This window comes from Leptosomus discolor, chromosome 8, assembly GCF_034619465.1.
Source record: "Leptosomus discolor isolate bLepDis1 chromosome 8, bLepDis1.hap2, whole genome shotgun sequence".
Lineage (NCBI taxonomy): Eukaryota > Metazoa > Chordata > Aves > Leptosomiformes > Leptosomidae > Leptosomus > Leptosomus discolor.
In genome coordinates, this window is record NC_141398.1 from 24226147 (window position 1) to 24248976 (window position 22830).

The following is a 22830-nucleotide window of genomic DNA, read 5'->3' on the forward strand; positions in this document are numbered from 1 at the left end:
CAGTATTATTCAACATATTCATCAATGACCTGGAAGAGGGGGACAGAGTGGACCATCAGCAAGTTTGCTGATGACACAAAACCGGGAGGAGTGGTTGACACACTAGAAGGCTGTGCTGCCATTCAGAGAGACCTGGACAGGCTGGAGAGCTGGGTGGGGAGAGATTTAATGAAATACAACAGGGGCAAGTGTGGAGTCTTGCATCTGGGAAAGAATAACCCCATGTACCGGTATAGGTTGGGGACTGAGCTGTTAGAGAGCAGCGTAGGGGAAAGAGACCTGGGGGTCCTGGTGGGCAGCAGGATGACCATGAGCCAGCAATGTGGCCAAGAAGGCCAATGGCATACTGGGGTGTATCAGAAGGGGTGTGGTCAGTAGGTTGAGAGATGTTCTCCTCCCCCTCTACTCTGCCCTGGTGAGACCATATCTGGGATAGTGTGTCCCGTTCTGGGCCCCTCAGTTCAAGGACAGGGAACTGCTTGAAAGAGCCCAGCGCAGAGCCACAAAGATGATTAAGGGGGTGGAACATCTCCCTTATGAGGAAAGGCTGAGGGAGCTGCGTCTCTTGAGCTTGGAGGAGACTGAGGGGTGACCTCATCAATGTTTATAAATACGTAAAGGGCAAGTGTCAGAAGGATGGAGCTGGGCTCTTCTCAGTGATGGCCAGTGACAGGACAAGGGGCAACGGGTGCAAGCTGGAGCATAGGAGGTTCCATATTAACATAAGGAAAAACCTTTTCACTGTGAGGGTGGCAGAGCACTGGAACAGGCTGCCCAGAGAGTCTGTGGAGTCTCCTTCTCTGGAGAAGTTCAAAATCTGCCTGGACATGTTCCTGTGTGACCTACTCTAGGTGGTCCTGCTCTGGCAGGAGTCTGGACTAGATGATCTTTTGAGGTCCCTTCCAACCCCTAACATTCTGTGATTCTGTGTGATTCACTTTTGAAAATGGGATCTCCGGGTCCTTCTGAAAATAAGAACCTGAAGACCTTCAGCTATCAATACTATTGACGAAATTATTTTTGGCTTCAATGACTGCAAGAATTAAAATCCATCTTTTCAAAAAGATGATCCCCCTAGTTTAAGAAATGTTAGTAGAATAAGCCTTTCAGAGAGGTAAAGATTGATGCAAAATCTCTCTACATAGAGAGATAAAAAGAATTAAGTTAAGATTTGCAAATACATTCTGGCACCTAAATGCTATTGATTTCAGTAGGAATTCAATGTATAAATACATTCAAAAATCTGGCCTTAGCTCCAGTAGATGGAGTAAATAGGAGAGGCCAGCGAGATCATCTGTCATTGAAGCATAACTGTGGTAGCTGAACCACACATTGCAGCAGTGCCAAGAACTTTTGTTGAGTCTTAGGAGCAAGGTTTTTACTCTTAATGACTTGAGTACTGGTAAATAAAAGGGAAGACTGGACATGCTGCAGGTAGGGAGAGGGGAACTGAGGTCATCTGCATGCCATGGTACAATGCTGTGAATGTAAAAGCTGTTCTGTTCTATTTTGTTTGTCATTTTTGTATCTGTACAGCAGCCATTCTTTTCAAATTTTCCTCATAATAGGTAGTAGAAAATTTAAGTACTTAAGTTTAAGAACTTCATACACAAGTGTAGGGCAGATCACTAAAAGGTTATTATGAAGTGTCTTTCACACCAGGTACTTAAGTATCCTATTTTGAGTGTGATGACATCAGTCTACTATTCTAACACACTACATCTTGTTGAACAATTAAATAAGGTGCCAAGAATCACACCAGCTGTAGACTAACAACTATGTTTAGATGCGCTTCAGTCTTATGCTACTGTAGCTTCAGCTATGTTTGTAGCGTGAAGTAGAGCAGGGTCTCTGACCCTGAGGCCAAGAGACACCAAGTGGTCACACTTGTTTTGCACAGCACTGATCCCTGAGCCTGTTCTGAGTCTCATGTGCTATTGTTGTGGTCCTAAGGCACTTTGGTTTTGCTTCAGTGTTTCTGCACTAAAGCATTGCAGCCGATCAGAGCAATATTTTCATAGTGAGTGAGTGAGGGTATGTGTTTCATGGTACACATTTCATGCTGTATGTTAGGGCGTGAAGGGTGGCTTTGAAGACTCAGAGCCTGTTGACATGGTGTTCAGAACTATGCAAGGTGGAGAGCCAGATCTTGTAGAGTTTGAACCACAATTGACTGCTGGAAGTGGTGCCGTGCAAGTTCTGCTGCTCAGGCTATGCCTGGGTAACATCGTGGGGAAGCCAAGCTGGCTCATTCTGAAACCAGGCCAGAACTCATGCTTGAACCTAAGCACTGTGTACAGTCAGTTTGTCAGAATTCAAGTACCCTCCCTTCCCTATGCCCATCAGTACAGCTATAGTTCCTATGTATTGCCCCTCTCCTAACAACCTCTGTGGTCCTCTGAATATTTACTGGAGGTAGCTTGAATCCAGTCTAAAAACTGGGAAAAAAAAAGTACTCTCCTTAAAATTAAAATTATAGAAACTGTGATTTCTAGGACAGGTGGAAAGGGAAAGAGGTTTTCCACAGAGTTTGTCTGAAAAGTAGAGGTGATGGCACTTTTAAGGAGGCATTTCTCTAGTAAGAAAAACATGCAAGTTGCAATTTTTTTGTTTATAACACCAGGTCTTGAGCTAGAAGTTATTCTAGCTATTTCATATGTCACTTTATCTTTCTAATATTTCTGCTTTCCAATCACCCATCTAACTTCTATGCTCATACTTTATTTAATCAACTGCTTTTGGTACTGCTTGCAAGCAACTGAACACTACTCTTCTATGCTTTTGAGCTAAATATTTCCTGAGTATAAAAATTACAAGTCGTTCATGATTAAATAGCTAGTATAACTGGTAATTTTTTAATCACTGAGTATCTTATTACTCAGCTTCAGGAATATGATTTTAAAGTCCTTGATCTAAATAAAGAGCTGTTTATAAGATAAAACATTGCTCAAATCAGCAGAGTATCTAAAACTGACCCTAAATTTTCAAATTGATTTTGTCTAAATAACATTGACAGTCTCGTTCTTTTTGCACATTCTTCTGAATAGTAATGAAGACAAACAGCCCATTGTCACTCTCCCAGCTCCTTTTCCATTTTGGAAAACAGTTGGTTAAAACAAACAAACAAAAACCCAACAACAACAACAAAAAACCCCACCACAAACAACAACAAAAAAACCAAAACCAAACCCACATCAGGTATGAAATACTCTTCTGCAGGGTCATGTGAATAACCGGTTGAAGAATAGAAGTGATGTGACCAGAGCTTTGCCTAGTCAATTAAATGACTCATCACAGGTACTTGCCTAGCAGGATAATGATGCAGAGGAGAATGGCAACCAGTGCCCCTGTGCTGAGCCCAGCAGGGAGGAGCAAGGCCTCAGTGTTGCAGGACTGCATGTTCCCCCGGCTGTCGCAGGCACAGACTCGAATGGTCAGTGTGCCAGTGCTGCTCTGGATTGGGTAGTCATTGTCAAATATTATGATTGGCAGGAGATAGGTATCCATCTTACTACGGCTGTAACCATTTCTTCCAGTCATAATTCCCACTGTGTTATCTACAATGGAAAAGCAGAATAAATAAATGTTGCTAGATGAAGTTTCATATGGTATTGGGGCTGGCAAGGGAGAAGGTACTGGTCAGCAGTTACCTTTGTTGTCTACAATGGAGAAGTTTGGATGAACAGCAAATTCTGGCACCAACTCAAAGAAAAATTTGTGTCCTCGAGGAGGCTCATCTTTGTCAACTGCACTCACAGTCTGTATTAGCTATAAAGAAAACAGTATTTCATGCTGTTTTAGAAATCTTGTGTTTGAAATAAGGTCTCTCCTTTTCATGTCCAGTAAGAATCCAATTAATCTCTATCTGAAGGCACAAACTAATGTCCTAAGCCAAATATTCTCCACATAAATACAGAAGAGGTTACAGTAAACAAATTGTCATTTTATTGTTTAAATGCATTATGTGGAGGATGAAAAAGGGGCCTGTCCTCACTGCGAGACAGCTGTGTGCTTGGATTTGTACTCACTGTCTTGCCGTGATACAGAAACCATTGTCTTTCTGAATAAGCCATAAACCTCCTGTGGCCTCATGTAGCAATGACACAGAGTAGTACCTAAACCAGTTGTTAAGTGGGTCTAATTCCCAGTCTACCTCATCTGGTCCTGGCGATAAATTGGAGTACTGCACTGGCAGGATACTGAGTTCTCCTGAGGTAATAAAAAGAGATACTTTACTCCCTCCTAAATTGAAACCTCTGGCTGTGGATCGTTATAGCTGCCCTAACAAGACCACTCAAACCCAGCTGGGAAGGAGTGATAATAGTGCTGACTATAATAGGGTCAGAGTACAGTGGACTAAAAAAGTGAGGCTTCAGCAGTAGTTTTGGATTGTAGAAGCTTTCTGGTTGCATCAAAACATGTGCAAGTATGTGTACTCATGTATATATAGATACATATCTATGCTAGCAATTTGACTTTTTTTTTTTTTTTTTCCCCCTATTTATTGCTAGACTGATAGATAGAGGCTAAGGAAAACAGTGGCAGAACTGAAGAATGAAAAGCTGCCTGGGAATAACTGTGGTTTGTGAAATGACTTGCAACTGTTAACACCATGCCAGGTTGCATGAGTCGTAGTAACTTCAGTGAGCTGTATGAATGATTGCCATGTCCTTTGTACTCACCAGTGAGTATCACACTGGAGAGTGACCCATATTCCACCTTGGCTTGCAAGGACATGTTTGAGTTCCATCACAAGACGACAAACCTTGGTGGCATGACAACGGGAGTAAGCTTCCACTGAGGATGCTGCAACTCAGTACAGGTGAGTTCCTATGGCACCTAAACTTAAAGTCAGAAACAGCTCAGCAGTCAGACTAGTTTCTTTCAAAGCCATGAGGAAGACAATACCTGTCTTGAGGTTTTCAAGTGTTTCCAGTGTATAGGGTGTCTTGAAATCCCACACACATGAAAGCCACTTGTTATCAAAACCTTACTTGGCGGCTTGTTTTTCTGATATTTCCAGGAAACCGTACAGCATGGCTTCTTCAAGAAATACAATAATTGACAAGTAACAGTGATACAACTTTTAAGCTTTGCAGTAATCAAGTAAGGAATGCCTTTTTCTTGTGTACTTTCTCTGAACATTGGTTGAGTGGGACATGAGGATACAATTATATTTTGGAGGGTATTTAGTACCTCTCTGGATGGAACACTGTATTAGACAAACATAATTACAGGGCTACCAAAAATACTGAAGTGTTTTTTACACTGTGTCATTCAGAAATCCGCTGCTGCTATTGCTGTACTGCACAATGACTACATGGCACAATTTTTAGTTAATTTTGGGATACTTTTATTACAGCTAATGCTATTAAGATGTTATATTAAAAAAAAAAAACAAAAAAAACCCAACAAAAAACAAATGGTAGAGATGTCTGAGTTTGGCTCATTCACTTCCTAGCAGCTCCTTCTAAAAAAAACCTCAAGATTTTTTTTATCATTTTCTTGTTATTTTTGAAGCATGTTGAGGAACTTGGAAGGTAATTTATGAACATCAGCCTTGTACAAGAGGATGTGACTGTGGTGATGGCAGAATTACACAGTTGATTAGAATAATGACTACATATTAAGGTTTCTTCTCTTGAAAAATGTGATGATCATTGGTCTTTAGACTTATTTTTTAAAAAGTTTTTTAATCCCAAGATTAGCCAGATCTCTGTTGCTGAGTCTCTGATTATGCCAAAGGTTTCCAATGTCCCATTGCTTTTCTTTTTGCTGTAATCTGCCTGAGAGTGGCAATACAGAAAACAAGACCTGGATAGTGCTTAATTTTAGGTTTGCATTGTTTAATGCAAAAATGTAATATTGCTACTAAAAAAAAGTTCCTTTTGAGAGGACTAAAATATCAAATTGAAACGAGAAAATTTTCCTCTCACATTTTTACAAGTTTTATAAGACAGAAAAAGTGTAAAAGTGCCAGAGAGAAGAGAGAAAATTAGAATAAAATATAATATATGAGCAATTACTTGCTGAAAAACTCAAGAAGAAAATATCCTGATATAATAGCTATCAGAAATTGCAGTTGAGTATCTTGGGGCTTTTTGAGATGTAATCAGTGGGATGTTTGTAGGATCTGGATTTGATTCTCTTCATGTGCAAATCACATGGAGGAGGACAATTGTGCTAGGCATAGAGGAACCTAATTGCATTGAAAACTTATTGTTAAGGGTAAAGCTGAAGAAGAAGAAAAAAAACCCACCAAACTTAATACCTGCTCTAACTATTAGCTGCATAAATTTGGAACCAGCTGTTCTCCCACTGGGAAAGATGGAAGAATAAAAGAACAATGAGAAAGCATGATTGCAGGTGAATTTTTCCAAATAATGAATAGGTGAAAAGAAATTAGAAATGTTATCTAATGAAGGATTTTTTTTCAGTTATACAGCTGTAAATAAAAGAGGATTATGTTAATGACAATTACTGCAGGAATAAGAGAGATGTGGCTATTTTTATTTTAAGTACCAGAGTTATATGAAAAATTTTAGTACCACTTCATGTACATTTTCCAATTTCATTTTGGAAATGTATTCTTCCATTTTGAAGCAGTTACGGACATTGAGTTTTGATCACTCTTCACCAGGACTTCAGATAAAGATCTCTGACACTATAAGATTTATGAGGGAAGACTTATTTCAAGAAAATGACTTTTACTTTTTACTATATTTCAAGCATATCAGGTTAGAGAAGATAAAAAGCATTCCCATTTTTTCTTTCCTCCATGGTTTCCCATGCAAATGAGCACAATTTGGAAAATACAGCATTATTTTTGTTATTTTGAGGGTTGCGTGTGCATGTACATATGCACTTCTCTGTGTTTAAAGAAAGAGTCATACTCTTCAGGGGATCTTTTTGGCTAAATTCAAGTTTTTAGGGGTCACTTGTCTTTGCAGGTACTGAAATTTTAAACTTGGGCGTTGGCATAAAGTTTTTTCCTTTACACTCAGGACAAAGCGGTTGTAGCAGCTTGACAATGTAAGATGAGTGGTGAATGAGGTATCATTGCCACTCAAAAAATTTCTTGAATAGATGAAGCCAGAGATCCTATGAAAGGGTTTGGACCTATTTCCCATTGACATAATTTTTTCAAATGGGGAAATGGTTCAATTATAATACTGTGTTGTTGGGGTTTTTTTCTCCTGGATACTGTGTTTTTAAGGCCATGACTTACACCACAGTCAAAACTGTGATTGTAGTTTATGTTCAGGCTATGTTATAGTTATTCATATTCATCTCTGAAGAAATGATTGGGGATAAATAGACCACCTAGTAACAGACTCCTTATGTATATCTGGTACATCCTTAGATGTAGCCCGTCTCCAGTTTTCTTCAAGATGTTTTAAAGACAGAAAGTAAAAGCTGATTAAAAGCTAGGTGGGTGCATTCTGAAATAACAAGGGGCCTTGCGCACTTCAGAGCATGCCTTTATTGTTCCTGAGGCTGCATTTGTGGACAGGGAGAGCTGCACAAGTAGGAGACTTGGGTCATGGGCTTAGCTTTGGGACTGCCTCTAAAAGGAATATAGAAACCATTAAAGCAAACATTAAGCTAGTAGTGCATCTTTAACAGTATAGAGGTCAGCACCAGCTGGCCACTTTTCAGATGGACTTTTCAGCCATTGCTGGCTTGGTTTGTCATGCAAATAAACCACAGTTGCACATTGGCTCCAGGGTACACACTTTAAAAATGCAGCAACAATTCTTCAGACAGATTCTTGATAGGTTAATTGAAGAAAGCTGAACAAGATGAGGCCTATGGGTGGACAGATGCAATATATTTTCAGGTTAAAAATTTCTACTAATAAACCAGAATTTCAGACAGAATGTCCACAATGTAATCTGCTGCTGCTTCTTTTCAAAACAGTGGCATATTGGTGGTTGCTATCGTATTTTAATTTTTTTATCCTTCCTTTAAAATTCACTATAAAGAAGACAGTGAAAAATAATGTCACTTTCACAGGAATTTAAAGATGGACTGTTGTTGTAGACAGTGCCTTTCTGAAGTGTTAAAATAACGTAATTGTTGTATAGTATGAAAATTGTACTTCCAGTCTCAGAGAAGTAAGACCACTGGAGACAGACATTGTTAAGCTAGAGATACAGTAACAGCTGCTGACTATTGTTGATTCTTGTATACGATTATAGATATGCAGAGGAGTAGGCCTTCAATCCACTTGAATCATTTGGGCTTTCGTTCTTGTTATGTTATGCTCTTAGTCAAACCTGGATATCATAGAGAAATTTCTCAAATGTCATTTATCTACTTTCAGCTGCTTCTGAGATAAGATTTTAAAAAATATCAGTAAGCACTTGAGAAAGGAATGTTTGGGACATTTTGATGTTTGTTTTTGTCTGACAGTTTTTTTCAGAAATGGTATAGAAGAGAACAGAACAAATCCTGGATCTTGGAGCGCTGATTTTGTCATTCTTGAAATTTATTAAACTTGTTTTGTGCTGCAAACATTTCTCAAGAATATGGAAAGATCTTACCATTTTTTCAGCAGTAAACTATGAAAAATAATATTGTGAGAGACTACACTTTTGACAATGATCGGAATGTAGTAGTGTGCAAATGCTATGGGGAAATGGTGGAAGAGCAACTTTGTGTTTCTCCTGTCCTTTATTTCTCTTGCCCCTCTTTCTGCCTGTACTACCTGGTAGGGCCAATCACTAACTAATCTTGAATATATTAATAACACAACACTGTGTAAGTGGGTGGGATGAAGATTTTGTAGACTATTTCAAAGTGGCTATGTTTCTCTAGGGTTGAAGTAATACTGCAGTTCCACTGTCCCCACGTAGAAGTGTTTCAAAATCAATCCACCTGTCAGTGGAGGCCCACCTTGTCATTTTGCAGCTTGAGTGATCACACATGTTCAGGCACAATTCTAGACTATACACCTGTATGGTGCTAACTGCAGAAACCAGCCTCCATCACATGTGTGTAAGCTTGAATAGACCTTTGATCTTGATGCTTTATGCCTTAAGAAATGTTCTAAAATGCCCGCCACCTAACAAAGATTCATGTTTGGTAACGCAAAACTGTTTGTTTTTCAAGTCTTGGCTCTGTCCCACAAATGTGTTGGCAGTTTTAAAGCAGGACTGAATGCTTATCAGAAATTTGAATTCTCCCTTGAACTCCACCTCTTACTTCAGAAAGGAGACAGACTGTTAGCATGGGTCTCTCACTAAATCAAGCCAAGAGGTGTCTACCTAGAGAAGGCAGCTACAGTGTATAAACAACTCATGACTGATAATTAGAAATGGCCAGATGAAAAATGTGATCTCTGTCTGCTCAATCTGAAAAAGGAAAGGGAGTACGGAGACTAATGAAAAGAAAAGTCTGCCAGGTTTCTGAAGGGTGAACAAACTCTTTCTCTGTTTTGATATCTGAGAGCTCCTGAATGGCAGGAAAGAATATAGCATCAGTGCAAAAAAAAAAAAAAGCGATCCAGGTTATTTTATTAAATAGTATTATTGATGGGTGTTGAAATTAGCTAAATTGTTACCAGCAAATTGTTCAGTTAAATCAGTCCCCTTTTCAAGTAAATCTTCCTAGTTTCCATGGAGAGAACTCATCCTCTAATCCATCTGAAAAGACCAAATCAATTCCCATGACAAGGGCATGAGAGAACTTGTACCAGAGCCTTCCCCACAATAGTCCCTGGGGCTCTAGCACACCATCAAAGGATTAAGGATTTCTAAATTATGCGAGAGGAAGACTGCATCATACTTTTCTTTAGCCTATGTATTAACCAGTTGAACAGGACTCGTACAGTGACAAATGTGTTCCAGCCTAATGAACATAGTTGTTTATGCACCTCTAGTGAGAATGTTTCTCCCCAGTCATGCCATTGTTGTTTCGAGATAAGAGCGGCTGTGGAGGCAGTAGGATTTTCTTTCCTTTGAACCTCCTAAGGCTATCTGAAAAACACAACTAATGCAGCCTCTAATATCTGCTGAAGTTGAGAATGAATAATGTCACTTTACAGCAGAGAGCAATATTTGATCATTCTGACTGCTTCCTGATGCACCTGAAATTTAGAGAGTGATGTGATCAATATCTGGGCCCAATTAAAAAAAAAATAAATTAAAAATTAACTATATGTATTTATGTTTTCAGTCTGGCTCACCTGCTGTGGGTACTAGATGTAGAAGCACTGCTGTGACATGTCAAGAAGCAATAATGATTCTAATAAGACAGCTGCTTTAGGTGATCTCTAAAATAAGGTGGAGTAGTACTAAATGAACACAACATGATTCTGTTTCTTTATTGTATTACAGGGGGACTGCTAAACATGAGCAATACAGGCTACCTGGAACTTAGCATTCTTGGCCAAAATATTAAAGTTTGTATCTCTATATTCATTGTTATTTCTAGGCACCAAAATAAAAGTAGTCTCAGGTACTGAAGGTAATCTGTTTTCTGAAATACTAAGTCAACTCTATGTAAATCTCCAGATATGAACTTGGATGCCTGTCTTGAGGAACCCAGTTGTTAAACAGAAGAACAGTCTGGATCTCTTATTCTTCTGCAGCTACACCTGATGTGTACTGTCTTTCTAGCATTTTTGTGGATTTTTCCAATTAGGGAAAATAATTCTGAAATTACATTGATACGCTAGATGTAAGGGAGGTCTGAATAACAATACCTATCTAATGGATCTCTGTCATTTCCGTTGTTAGAAAAGCACAGAATTTATCAGAAAGGTAAAAGAAATTTTATACATTTTATACATTAATGGATATTTCATCAAGTGTGGTAGACTAGATGGAAATAACGTTAAGAAAACTGACAAGCAGTATGCCTGGATTGAACTTGGTTCAAATATATGACAAAACCTGTGCTTTGTTTAAAATTGCACATGATTAATTTCAATGAAATGTTCATTTGTAAGCTCTGGAACTTTTCTTTGTGTTATGCAATTAAAGTACATGACTGCTGTCAGTCATTATACTGAGATTTTAAGGCTTATTTGTCCCAATTTCACCTTGTGTAAAGAGATTTTTTTTTTTTTTCACAGATGGAATTTAGGTTATATGCCAGCTGTCTGATATTAGTGGCTAGAATTATCTGAATGTATTCTACCTGGAAAAACAGCTAATAAATCATAAAATAAAAGTATGATGGCACAATAACCAGAAGTTTAGGGAATTTTTGCTCATTCTGTAAGGCCTGAACTGTATTCTTATGTGACAATTTATGTTACTGGGTAAGACACAATGTTCTGATCTCTTGTTTTGAAAGGTGCTCCTTGTTAATTTTTCTGATATTATAATTCCTTCCACTGTTTTAATTTAATTAATCACTGATATGTATATTCCTCTATTTGTGTAATTTGTAACAAAAATAGTAAGACTTTCTTGAAAAAGGATTAAAATAATGGTCAAGTAGCTTTTCAAAGCCAAGTGATTTCACTCAAATTATCCCTTGTCTTTCTAACCCACTTACCTAAATCCCAGTATTAGGTGCAATGAATGAAAAATAAGTAGTATTGAATGCAAACTCCAGCAATGCATTGTATCCTCTTTTTCTCCGTTTTTTGGTCTCTTTTTCTTTTTTTTTTTTTTTTTTTTTTCACCCCCAGGTGTTAAACCATTCATAAGACATCACTCAAATTGCAGCTGGTAAATTGCATTTTCTTGCTCTGTCTAGAGTTCTGCAGGACCTGAAATTCTATACTCATCTCAGGTGCCAGCTATGCTACTTTCAGTGCATATGACTATGTTAATACATGCTCATGACTATGTTAAATACAATAGGGCAGCAATCAAGGTAAAATGTGAACGTACTTCCGGATGTGTATCCATAACCCCCAGCCCTGTAAAGCCTTAGACTATTTTTCTTCCACTCAAAAGTGCATTCATCTAGAGAAGAGGCTCGTGCATGGGCTTAGGCCCATGCTTGAAACACAGTCTCGGGGTACACAATCTGCTATTAAATCCAGTTCTTTGGTAAATATTTTCAGAATTAAAAATCAGCAAAACATACATCTTTCTTCACAGAATTTAAAGTGAAAGGCTGAGTGGCATTAGCATAAATAGATGTTTGTTGTAGTGGCAGTAATATAAAAAGATTTCTGTAATATCCTGGCTCTGAGTCATGTTGGTCTATGTCCCTTTCCAGTTACTACTTCTTCTCTACAAATCTTGTTATTTTCCTTTTACATTATTACACAATTGTTGAGACAGTTTAGAAAAGGATATACGTGAGTTTTGACCAAATTCAACTCAATTCCAAATTGAAGTTTAACTTACAATGGAAATATTTGCATTAGCTTTTATTTTTGTAAAAGTTTATTTTTTGCATCTCCTTTACCGAAGCATAATAAAAATTTTCCTGCTTTCTGTCCTTGAAGATGTGACTATATTAAAGCTTTGAAAAAAATCCAGAAAAAAATTGAATTATCGAAGAGTATGAAGGCTTTTGTAGCATTATACATAACGAGTTCTGAAAATATTTTTTTATATTAGGAATGAAAAAGCATCTTAATTTATGATTTAGTATTATATATTTTGTTATTATACTAGGGTAAAATCCTGCATCTTTTATCTCTTCCTTTTTTGAATCAACTGGTAGTTTCTGTAGAAGATAGAGAATAAAGACGGTTGGGTTGGTTTGCAGTATTTCAGATCAATATATGTTGAAATCTTCATGATGGTCCAGGATAGTTTCATTACAAATTCTTCAGTAACATAAGTATTTGTTTACCTGTCCTGCTTTTGCATTTTCACAAACAAATGTTTCATAGTATTTGGCAAATTCTGGTGCGTGATCATTTATGTCTAAAATCCGGATGAAGACAGGTATCTGGCTACTTTGTTTAGGATTATCTGAAACAAAAAAAATATTTATATTACAATGCAAAGTTTTACAGTCCATGTCTGTGAAAAGACCTGAAATTATCTAATATATTTTTTCCATTAGAAATGTTCGTTCAATTCCCTGATTATACTAAAACAATTATATTTCATTTTCTACTGACACGCATTCTATATACATGAAAGCCTTATTTATATTTGAAACAAATTTTTGTATTATTTTATATATATTTTGAAGTAACATAAAGCATACTTAAATTGATTTGCATTAAAAACAGGTCACTGAGTTAATATTGACTTGTATTCCATACATCAGTGATTCGTTATAAAACGATTCAAATTATTCATTGTAAAAGCTGTTTCCTGAGGTCAAGCCATCAGGAACATTTACTTGTTCAAATCAGTAAAGAGTTAAACAGTGTCAGTCAACAACAACGCAAAAAAAACCCCTGAACCCAAAAACCCAAAGTTGTCCTTTCTCCCCAAAACATAAAAACAAAGGAAAAAAAAAAAAAAAAAAAAAAGGAGATACTTAGATGTTATCATCAATCCATCTTCACAAACTTGACCTCCAAGGTCAAGCTATCACTGGAGATGAATCTCACAGTACACGTGTTGAAAATGGAGACCATATTTGACCAAGTCTTTCTGAAAATGGGTATATAGTTCATCTTTCTATATTACCCAACTGCCAGACTGTTAAGCACAAACTCCTGGACAATCTATAGGGAGAATGAAGGAAGGGAGAAAAGTTCTTCCTTAAAATCAGCATCTCTCTTTCTCCTCTGATGACTGCTATCGGTTGGCTGGAAAGAAAAGTCAGCCAAGAAACATCTAGATTTAAAAGGGCCCACAAAACAGTAAAGAATCCAGGTGAAAGACTTAGGGCTAGGCTTTGCTTCAGACGTGGAGGGGAAAGAATTTCCTCTAGTCTTAGCTTCTAATGAAACCATTTACTGTGATAAATTAAAGTTGTTGAGGTAAAGCATAATTTCTTCCCCTAAACAGGGGAACACTGTGTAAACACAGTGGTCGTTCTGACAAAGTGTTATTTGTCTGTTGTGGACCTCTTTTCTTCCAAGGGTTTTCCCAAAGACTTAGCTTAGGATAAAGCCAGTGCATTACACCTGCACCACATTATTTTCTGGGAATTCTCAGGGAACCAGTTAACTTCTCTGATAGATACTGTACACTGTATCTTTTCATAAATGGACAAAGATAATCCTAAAGTAGTAAATTGAATGTTTAGATGTGCATTTAAAGATACTATGTCTATTGATAACACCTGGATAAGGGCAAAACTAATGAAACAAGATAAATCATAGATACTGTAGAATTTCAGTCTTTTCTCAGTTGTAATGCCCTTCTGAGATAAATGATGTCCAACTTACTGATTTCAGTTGCTATGACAGTGATGTTGTACCAAGGAGTTTCTTCCCGGTCAAGTGGCTTTGAGATGAATAAGGATCCATTTCCTGAATAGATGTTGAATATTCTGTCAAGGTCAGTGTGTCGATCCACAGAATATCTGTCAAGATACAGTGCAACTGAGCATCACTATCTCCTGTCACAGTCTCTAGTTTAGCTCATAGCCATCTCTGAAAGTTTTCTAATTTTAACTCTGGTTAACCAAGAATGTTTTCTTTACAACCAATCTAAGCTTTCCTGTATCTGCCTGTCGAGTACACCATGCTAGAAATACTGAGAAACAATTTTTTAAGACTAGTGAGCAGGGTGAAGAGCAAACTATTTATGTGGGCAGTTTGTTATATTGATATTTGAAATTATGTTTTCACTTAGAAAGTGAATGCTGGAATAACAACTAAAACCGAAAAACTTAGATAGTATTTTTGCAAATTAATTGTTTCTTGGAGAACTCAGTCATCAAAGGACACACATTGCAGATATAACTAAGGAACAATTTATAACAAGATACTTTTGAGATGTCACAAGGACTATCAAAAATCTTTGGATAAGTTGTTGTTTCAAGATGAAAGTTCTTAAAATGTTATTTTGTGACACTTACTTTTGCTTTGTTCATTTCCAGCAAGGAAGAACTTGTTTTACAGGTGTTTTTAATTAGTCTAGTGGTTACCAGTCGCTATCAGGTTAAACTGAGATTTTATACATAGATTTCTTAAAAAACATTTTATTTTTTTCCTCCTCTCACACCTCCTACCTCAAACTGTAGGATATAACGGTCTTGTTCAGATATGCAGAAATCAGGTTTCCTAATCAGTTTCATGGTAAATACACAAATTTCAGTGCTGTGTTTATCACTGCAGATAATAATAGCAGATGGCTAACAATTATACCAATTTCACAGCACTGAACTCTTACCTCTAATTGTTATGACTTTCTCGCAATCATTTCTTATTTAATATAATGTGATAATTAAATAGTTAAACTGTGGAACATGGTAGACAATGTTATGTCTAAGGGATTATGAAGGTACAGAAGGCTGACTGCAATTAACCAGCAGGAAGCACAGAAATATACAATTTTGAGTATTTTACATAAGTTTGCTGCTGGAAACGTAATATAAAAGTATAATCTTATGAGCAGTTTGAGGAAAGTACTAGAACATGGTACCAGTTAGATGCTGACCTCTCTTTTCTTTTCATCTGGTGCCTCTAGGCTGTCCTTTAGAAGCATACCCTGCACTATTAACTGATATTTTTCTGCTTGACACTTTTCAGTAGCCCCTATGTGCTTAATTACTCAAGCGGCCCCCTGTTAAGTTGTGTTCTCATCACTCCTTGTGTATGAGAATTGACCCACACTTAAAGCATTTTGTATTGCGTAATGGCTTACTTTATTGCATTCTTTGTTATATCTGGATCTTGGGCTACAACTTGCCCGATCATGCTTCCTTCCTTGACATCTTCATCTACCTCTATTAAATACCAGGGTCTGCTGAACACTGGAGGTTCGTCTATGTCTTCCACAGAAATTTTGACAAAAGCTGTGTCTTTAAATGGCCCCAGATGAAGAAAACGAGGATCAGGATGAGTGTTTGTTGCTTCCACTCTTAAGGTGTATAACATCTTGTTTTCAAAATCCAGATGCTGAGGATCAAATAATAATAATAAAGAAAATTGTGTCAGAAGAATATTAATCAGTTTTGTAATGCTAAATTAGAAATGTAGGCGTTTTTAGGAGCAAAAGCTCTAAAATTTGATGCATCTTGGAGAAGATGGAGTATATTAGTGCTTCTTCTAGGCATAAGAAAATTAAGGAGTATTATAGGGCAGCAAGGCAATTATGATCGCTTTGCCTAGTACTTTTTCAGATTCCTGCAAAACCAGGAGGGGTCAATCTGTAGAAAATACAGAAAAAAATGGGGAAGTTAGACTCAACCCACAAGCAGGAGTTGCTAAAGGTCTTATTTGTCTCATTTTATAGATAGGAATAAGAACAATTATCCCGGTTCTTAAATACTCTCTGTCTTGTTTCCTTTTTCCTTACTCATCCTTCATTACCATTTACCCTTGCCTGTTTTGCATCAGGAGCAGCTCAGACCTGTCCCTGGCCTCCACATTCCAGAGTGAAAAGAAAAACTATAAAGTCTGATTTCCAATCTATGTGACATTTGTATTATGCATATCCATATATTCATATGTATATATACATTCGTATGCACACATATATGCATGCATGCACATACATATACACGTGTTTCTACATACATGTGTATAGAATTATGTTATGTATTTGTAGATATCAATTATTTATTACTGATATGTGCAGTGTAGAATACAACTGAAAATAGTGTTCAGAGTTTAACAGTCTGAACACTAAAAAGCAGCCAATAAATCTGTTGGAGATGGTGTTTTGAATTAAATTTCTGCCCATGTCTTTGCTTTTTGGATTACCACAGACATATATAACAACTTAAATTTCCTCAAGGTTGGACTTAAACCTAGACAGATTTTAGGTACTGGAGATACCTGACTGTTGGACAGATTAGAGAGGGCCAGTTTAGCCTTGGAGATGTAAGTTCATCAAACTTCAGGTGAGCCTCCAACCCTTGTGAGCCTTACTGCAGCATTCAGCTGACAAAGCCCGCTGTGAACTGAACCCCTCCAGGTTTTCACAGCCCTAATTTGAAAGCACTGTGTGTGAGAGTATATGTATAAAACAGACAGCAGCTACTGAAATATTGCTTTATGTGAAGTGACACACCAGTAAATTTCCCTCGAGACTTGAAAATAACAGATATCTGCTGAAGAAAGAGAAGAACAAAACTAATACAACAACTCCTTTGCAGCCTGACCCCTTGTGAGATCTACCCTCCCTTCCCCTGGAAAAAGAAAAATAACCGTAACACCTGAAGAGCTAAGTACATATAAAAGAGAGAGAGAAAAAAAATAAACCTTTTTGACAGTTATAATCCCTTCCTGTGTGTCCTTGTCAGTGGTGATATCAAACATGTCTGATCCATCCCCATTGGAGATGCTATACTCAATCTCTGCGTTTTCACCCACATCAGGGTCATTGGCTTTAATTCTGCCAAGAGGAGTCCCAGGTCGTGCAGACTCAGGAGAGCTGAACTGGTAGGTGCCTGGAAAAGTAAAATCAAGCATTTATTGTTTTGAGAAGTTTGTTCTGCATAATAAACATCTTCAACTTCACCTGCACTTTTTAAGTAACTTGAAGTTTGAAACACTTTAAGAAAAACGCTGTTGGTCATCATACTAAACTTGAAACAGGGTTTGAAGTTGATTGACAAAGCATCATAAAAATTTCAAGTGATTCTTCAAAGCCATTTAGTACTGTGCTTTTAATGTTTTGTGTTGGTTTTTTGTTCTATAAGGAGCAGAGAAGCCCAAAACCAAGTTCTAACCTTGATTGTTTAACAATATATATGTTTTTTTTTCTCTCAGTTTTCTAGAACTGTTCCTAGATATATTTAGAAGTAGTAGGGGATTTTGTTTTGTTTTCTCAAGGCAAAAGATTTGTAGAAACCAGTGTGGGTTTTAGACAGAGACTAAGATAGGATAGGCATTTTTAATTATTCTTTTGAAAAATATATTCAAGATTTGTAGGTGTTCTCTGTGAAAGTAATTCATTCATCCATTATTGGTAATACATATCAAAGAGTCATGGTAAAGAGCATTTCGATATATGTTCATGTTAATTGCTGTAGTTAATTGAAATGCAGATACATTCAGATTTTCTTCAATTTACTCTGCATATACTTTTTGTGCTCTTTCAATGGTTGATTTCATTTAATGTTTTTATAATCAGGGTTTGCTAGAAAGAATTCTGATTACACAGACATTTTAATCTTGCCTGTGTGTATGAAAAGTGAATTTATATGTATTTTCTGACATTTGCAATAAAATTTGAATTATGAGAACACACTGTTACAGAAAAAGTATTAATCAGATGGTTTTCTTGACCAGTCAGAACTAAACAATGAAGACCTTTCACCCCTAGCAAGACACAAATGTTTCTAGATCAGCATTTTCAGTTCTTTGCTAAAAAGAAAATGCAAAAAAAAAAAAAAAATCTGATATATTCAGCACTTTACATCACATTCCAGAATGTGATACTTCTTTTTATCTGTTTTCTCATGTAAATTAATATGAAATTGAGTGAAGTAGCAATGGAAAAATACCTTAAGATTCTGACAAAATTAACACCTGATAAAATGCACAAACTTTATTTGAAGGGTCCAATAAGAACCTGTATAAATTGTTGACCTGTAGTGAAATACAGTCAAGTATCTTTCTTGCAACTAGCTTGTTTCTTATATTTACATGTCCTTGGCTTTTTCTGAAGACACTTAAAGGGTCCTGAAGGTTCCTTTTAAGTACAAGGAATATACCAAACATCAGAGTGCTGAATAAGTTTCCATCCACAATTGTACAAAAGAGTGTCACTGCAAATACACTGTATTTATATAGATATGTAACAAAATGGAAGCTGATGCTTGATGCTAAGTCGTATTTTCTGTTACAAATTCAAGGTTGTAACTGAAGACACAGCAGTAGACTATTTGGCTGCAATCCACACAGACCAACATGATTATTATTCCTTTAAACCAGGTTGAAAATGGGATGTAACTTAGGATTCCTGGCAGCTAAACCATAAGTTTGAAGGCTTGCTCAAATTCAAGGGTTTGACAGAAATACTAGAAGAACAGATTTAATCATGCTGCTTATGGCTTCTACCAGAATAAGTAACTCCCTTGAGTGCTTTTACATTGGAAAGCATTCCTTATTTTTGTGGTGCTGTGTGAGTGCTACACATTTTCAGCATGCAAGATGGTTAGTTTGGTTTAGAGTACAATTGAATTCAAAATGTGTAATGTTTTCATTATGGTGGTATTTAAATGCAGTTTAGGCCTATGTCTTTTAACTATCCAGGATTCATTTCAGGAAACAAAACAAAACAGCAAATCTGTTCCTTCTTAATTCAGTCTGAACAACCAGTACTTCACAGTGCACTCTGCCGTTTTCCTTTCTTCTGTCCCTCTAAGAAATCAATATTTAGTTTTTCAATACATTGGCATTGACTTCTGTTGCTTGCATTTGCAATTCAGCCTTTACTTCGGGTCACATTTGCACTTATTGTTGCCTCACATAAGGGAAAATGGAAGATAATTGGTTTTGGAAGGAGCAGACTTCCAGAAATAGATAGTTCTTTGAAGGTATGTCCCTCTTCATAACTATCTAAGAAGAAATAAAAACCTCCAGATGTTCCTCTCTGATTTCCTAGCAAGTGTTGAAAACTACCCTGCTAAGGAAAAAGAAAATGAGAGGGAAGGGTCATCAGCAGAATTAAAATTGTACCATTGAATAGATCCCACAGCAGGTCTTCTATAGCACATCCAATGTGTTTCGGTGATGTTCAAAGTAGAAAGCTACAGAGAATATTGCATGAGGCATCAAATTGTGTAAATTTCTCTATAATTAAGTACCAAACCCACAGCTTATTGAAATAATCAGAACTTCCACAGGCTTCAAGCTTCAGCTAATCTTGAAAGAAGAGCATCATAAGTAACAAAGGCTAAGGAGACTGAAAACCCAAGTTATTTTGCAGTTCTATGCATTATTCATTCTCTATTTTCTAAGTATAATTTAATTCAGCAACAAAGCTTGCAATGCAATCTGCATTTTAATTTGGCTTAAAGAATTCCTATTTGCCAAAATATTATGGGCTATATCATTCTATACATGTTTAAGCAGTATCCCTTCCTGAAGTCAAAGAGCAAGGCTGGTTAAAAATTACTGTTTGAGTTTGCCATGTGAAGGTGATTCTCAGCAAGTAAGCTCTGAGTGCAAATTCAAATTATGTTTTCTTTATGAGGACTGCAGTACTTTCCCTTCCCTCTATTTTTAAAAAGCAATCTGTAATCATGAATAGAGATTAAAAAAAGTGTTACAGGTAATTTTAAGAATCCTTTCTCCCACATTGTCAGAGTTTTCTAATATTTTTAAAAAACTAGGTTCTAGGTTGACCTGTTTATACTATTCTGAGTGTACTTATAGCTGTGATACTGAAGTACTTTTCAAGTTTTTTCAAGTCCAGGAGAGTGTTTTCTAAATCAGCTTTGTTTGTTCAGTCCTTGGTGAATCTGTAAAGAGAGACAGTCAGGTCCCTAATCATTGCCAAGAAGCAATTCAAATTTTATAATGTGGACTTTTTTCCAGCACGCAGTGAATTGAGGCTGTACATTTTTTTCTATTTGCAGCCTATCAAACAGTTTTCAGACATTGATTATAACAATTTGGGGTTGGATTTAAACCAGTGGCCAAGGATGAAAGTATCTGTTGTACGCTACTTTGAAGCTTTCTATATCTTGCAGCTTTCTGTTGTTTGCCATTTTTTATTCTACAGAAATATTTTTTAAAAATTTAATTGTGTCAAACTGATCTAGATTATCAAAATCATTCAACATCAAGAGCTGAACACCGGTTACAAGTATCTAAAAAAATTCTTAGACTTCCAGCAGAGCACACCACCTGACCAACTCTGGCTCTGTAAGGTGGTACATTAGAAAACTTGTTGACCTATTTGCTTACCTAAACATGTGGAAATAAAAGTGTTTCCAAAAACTGAACCCTATATTTTGTAATTAAATTCCTCTAAAGGCTTTCAAGTCTTTTCAGTTAGCCTAGGTTATCTTTACAGCTCATGTTCCTGTAAGCAGAGTAAGAGTGGGAAGTAAGTTTATCACTCCAAGAAATATTTTGCAGTTAAAAAAATATAGGCAGAGATTCCCATTTGCCTTAGTAATGCTGCAGCATAAACAGACATAGCAGTGGGCCAGTATTTATATTAATAAAAGAGGAGGAGAAAAAAAGATCCCAGACGGCAGCAGTGAAACAACTGATTTTAGAAAGGTTCTTTGGAAAACAACAGAACTATTAGATGCTCCATACTCTGGGGGAAGCGAGGTGGATTGTCATTGACATCAGTCAGTGTGATGTTCACGGTGGTGGTCCCTGATAGTCCTCCCATCTGGCCTCCCATGTCTTTGGCCTGGATGACTACTTGATACTGTTCCCTGTTTTCTCTGCTCATGTCTGGTAAAGCAGTCTTGATTACGCCTTGGAGAAGAGAGAAAAAAGAGAGAGAGAGAGGTGAATGAGAAGAAGCACCACCCACTTTAATCTCAGAATTTTTAAATGGATTCATGTAAAATATATTATGCAGATGTTAATCCATAGCAATCAAAGCAAGGTATACTGCAATAAGACTTTCAATCTATTGATTTAATGTGATTTTGAGAAAAAAGATAAATAAATGTAACAGAGACATCATTTATTCTTTGTGCTAAATCAGCTAATTATTCTTCCAATGACAAAAATATGAATATATTTGTTGAATTAATGCAGTTTTTCTGCTACTTTCCCCAGTTATTATTTTAATGCATTATGTAATCTCCAGCCCTAGTGAGGTTTTGATATTATAGCATAAGGCTGAATCTAACATGCCCTGGATTCATTCTTTTGGACTCTAACAGATCATAGATTTTGATGCCCAGCGGTGGCCTCTGTAAGTCAGCTAGGGCTATAGCTAATAAAAGAATTGGACAAGATTGTAAGATTGGTGTTTTGGGTGTCTGATCTCAAGAATTTCATGAATGTAATTTAAATGTCTAAGACAGCACACAAAAAGAGTGGGGGCCTTAGGTGAGAAAACCCAAAATCCCATAGCCTAAACATAGAAGTGATCTCAGTCCTCCTGGGATCAAAACCCCAAAAGACCTTTTCATTAAAGTGGACACACACACATATTTTCTTTTAGAAAACCAAGTAAAGCTTTTTCTTTTTTTCTTTTTTGTTGTTTTTAGAAGGATGGTTGCTTTACAAGGTTGAAGTGATCAGAGCTTTTTCTTGTGAAGTGGGAGAATTTATATACAGTGTCCTTTTTTGCTTGGAGGATTCACACCCCTGCCTTTCCTTTCTCAGAAGGTGTCTCTCATTACAAGCTTGGCTTCATATGGAAGCTGTTCTATTATGCAAAAAAAAATAATAAAACGATCCTGGAAAAATACTACTCCTAGAAAGAGAGTGAAACAAAAAAACCCCAACAATTTAGTCTAGTCATTATGAACACTTATGTCTGATCCAGGATTACCAGGTTCTGATTACTGAACCTAAGCTTGTTAATATATGTTACATTAAAAACCAAATTAGAGAAAACCAAAGATAATCCCAGAACCCAAGATGAGAGCCCAAGTCTCCCCCAAATCATCTGTCTGCCTAATCACCTGCTGCCAGCAGTTAACGGTAGTGTGTTACTGATCCTGCTTCCCTGCTCATTCTCAGTAAAGCTGTTTTGAGTAGTGGATTGGAGAAAAGATAAAAAAGAGAGGGATAGGAAAAGGTGGAAAAAACTCAAACGCTTTAATTCTAGGCAAAATCATTATGCTCCCTTTTAAAACTGTAGCCGTGTGACTCATAATCTTTTTCATATAATGCCCTTGCTGTATTCA

General features: G+C 36.8%; 1 protein-coding gene across 3 annotated transcripts in view; it reads right to left on the reverse strand.

Annotated features, from left to right (window-relative positions):
* LOC104345085 (cadherin-9) overlaps positions 1-22830 on the reverse strand; it is a 66999-nt gene that overhangs the window by 1244 nt on the left and 42925 nt on the right. For all 3 annotated transcript variants that reach the window (XM_086469018.1, XM_086469017.1, XM_086469019.1), the window contains 7 exons: positions 21272-21439; positions 17255-17442; positions 15693-15946; positions 14270-14406; positions 12769-12890; positions 3651-3768; positions 3306-3557 (listed from right to left, as the gene is read on the reverse strand). In XM_086469018.1, the coding sequence (XP_086325144.1) occupies positions 3306-3557; positions 3651-3768; positions 12769-12890; positions 14270-14406; positions 15693-15946; positions 17255-17442; positions 21272-21439 (1239 nt within the window). The remainder of the gene's footprint in view (positions 1-3305; positions 3558-3650; positions 3769-12768; positions 12891-14269; positions 14407-15692; positions 15947-17254; positions 17443-21271; positions 21440-22830) is intronic.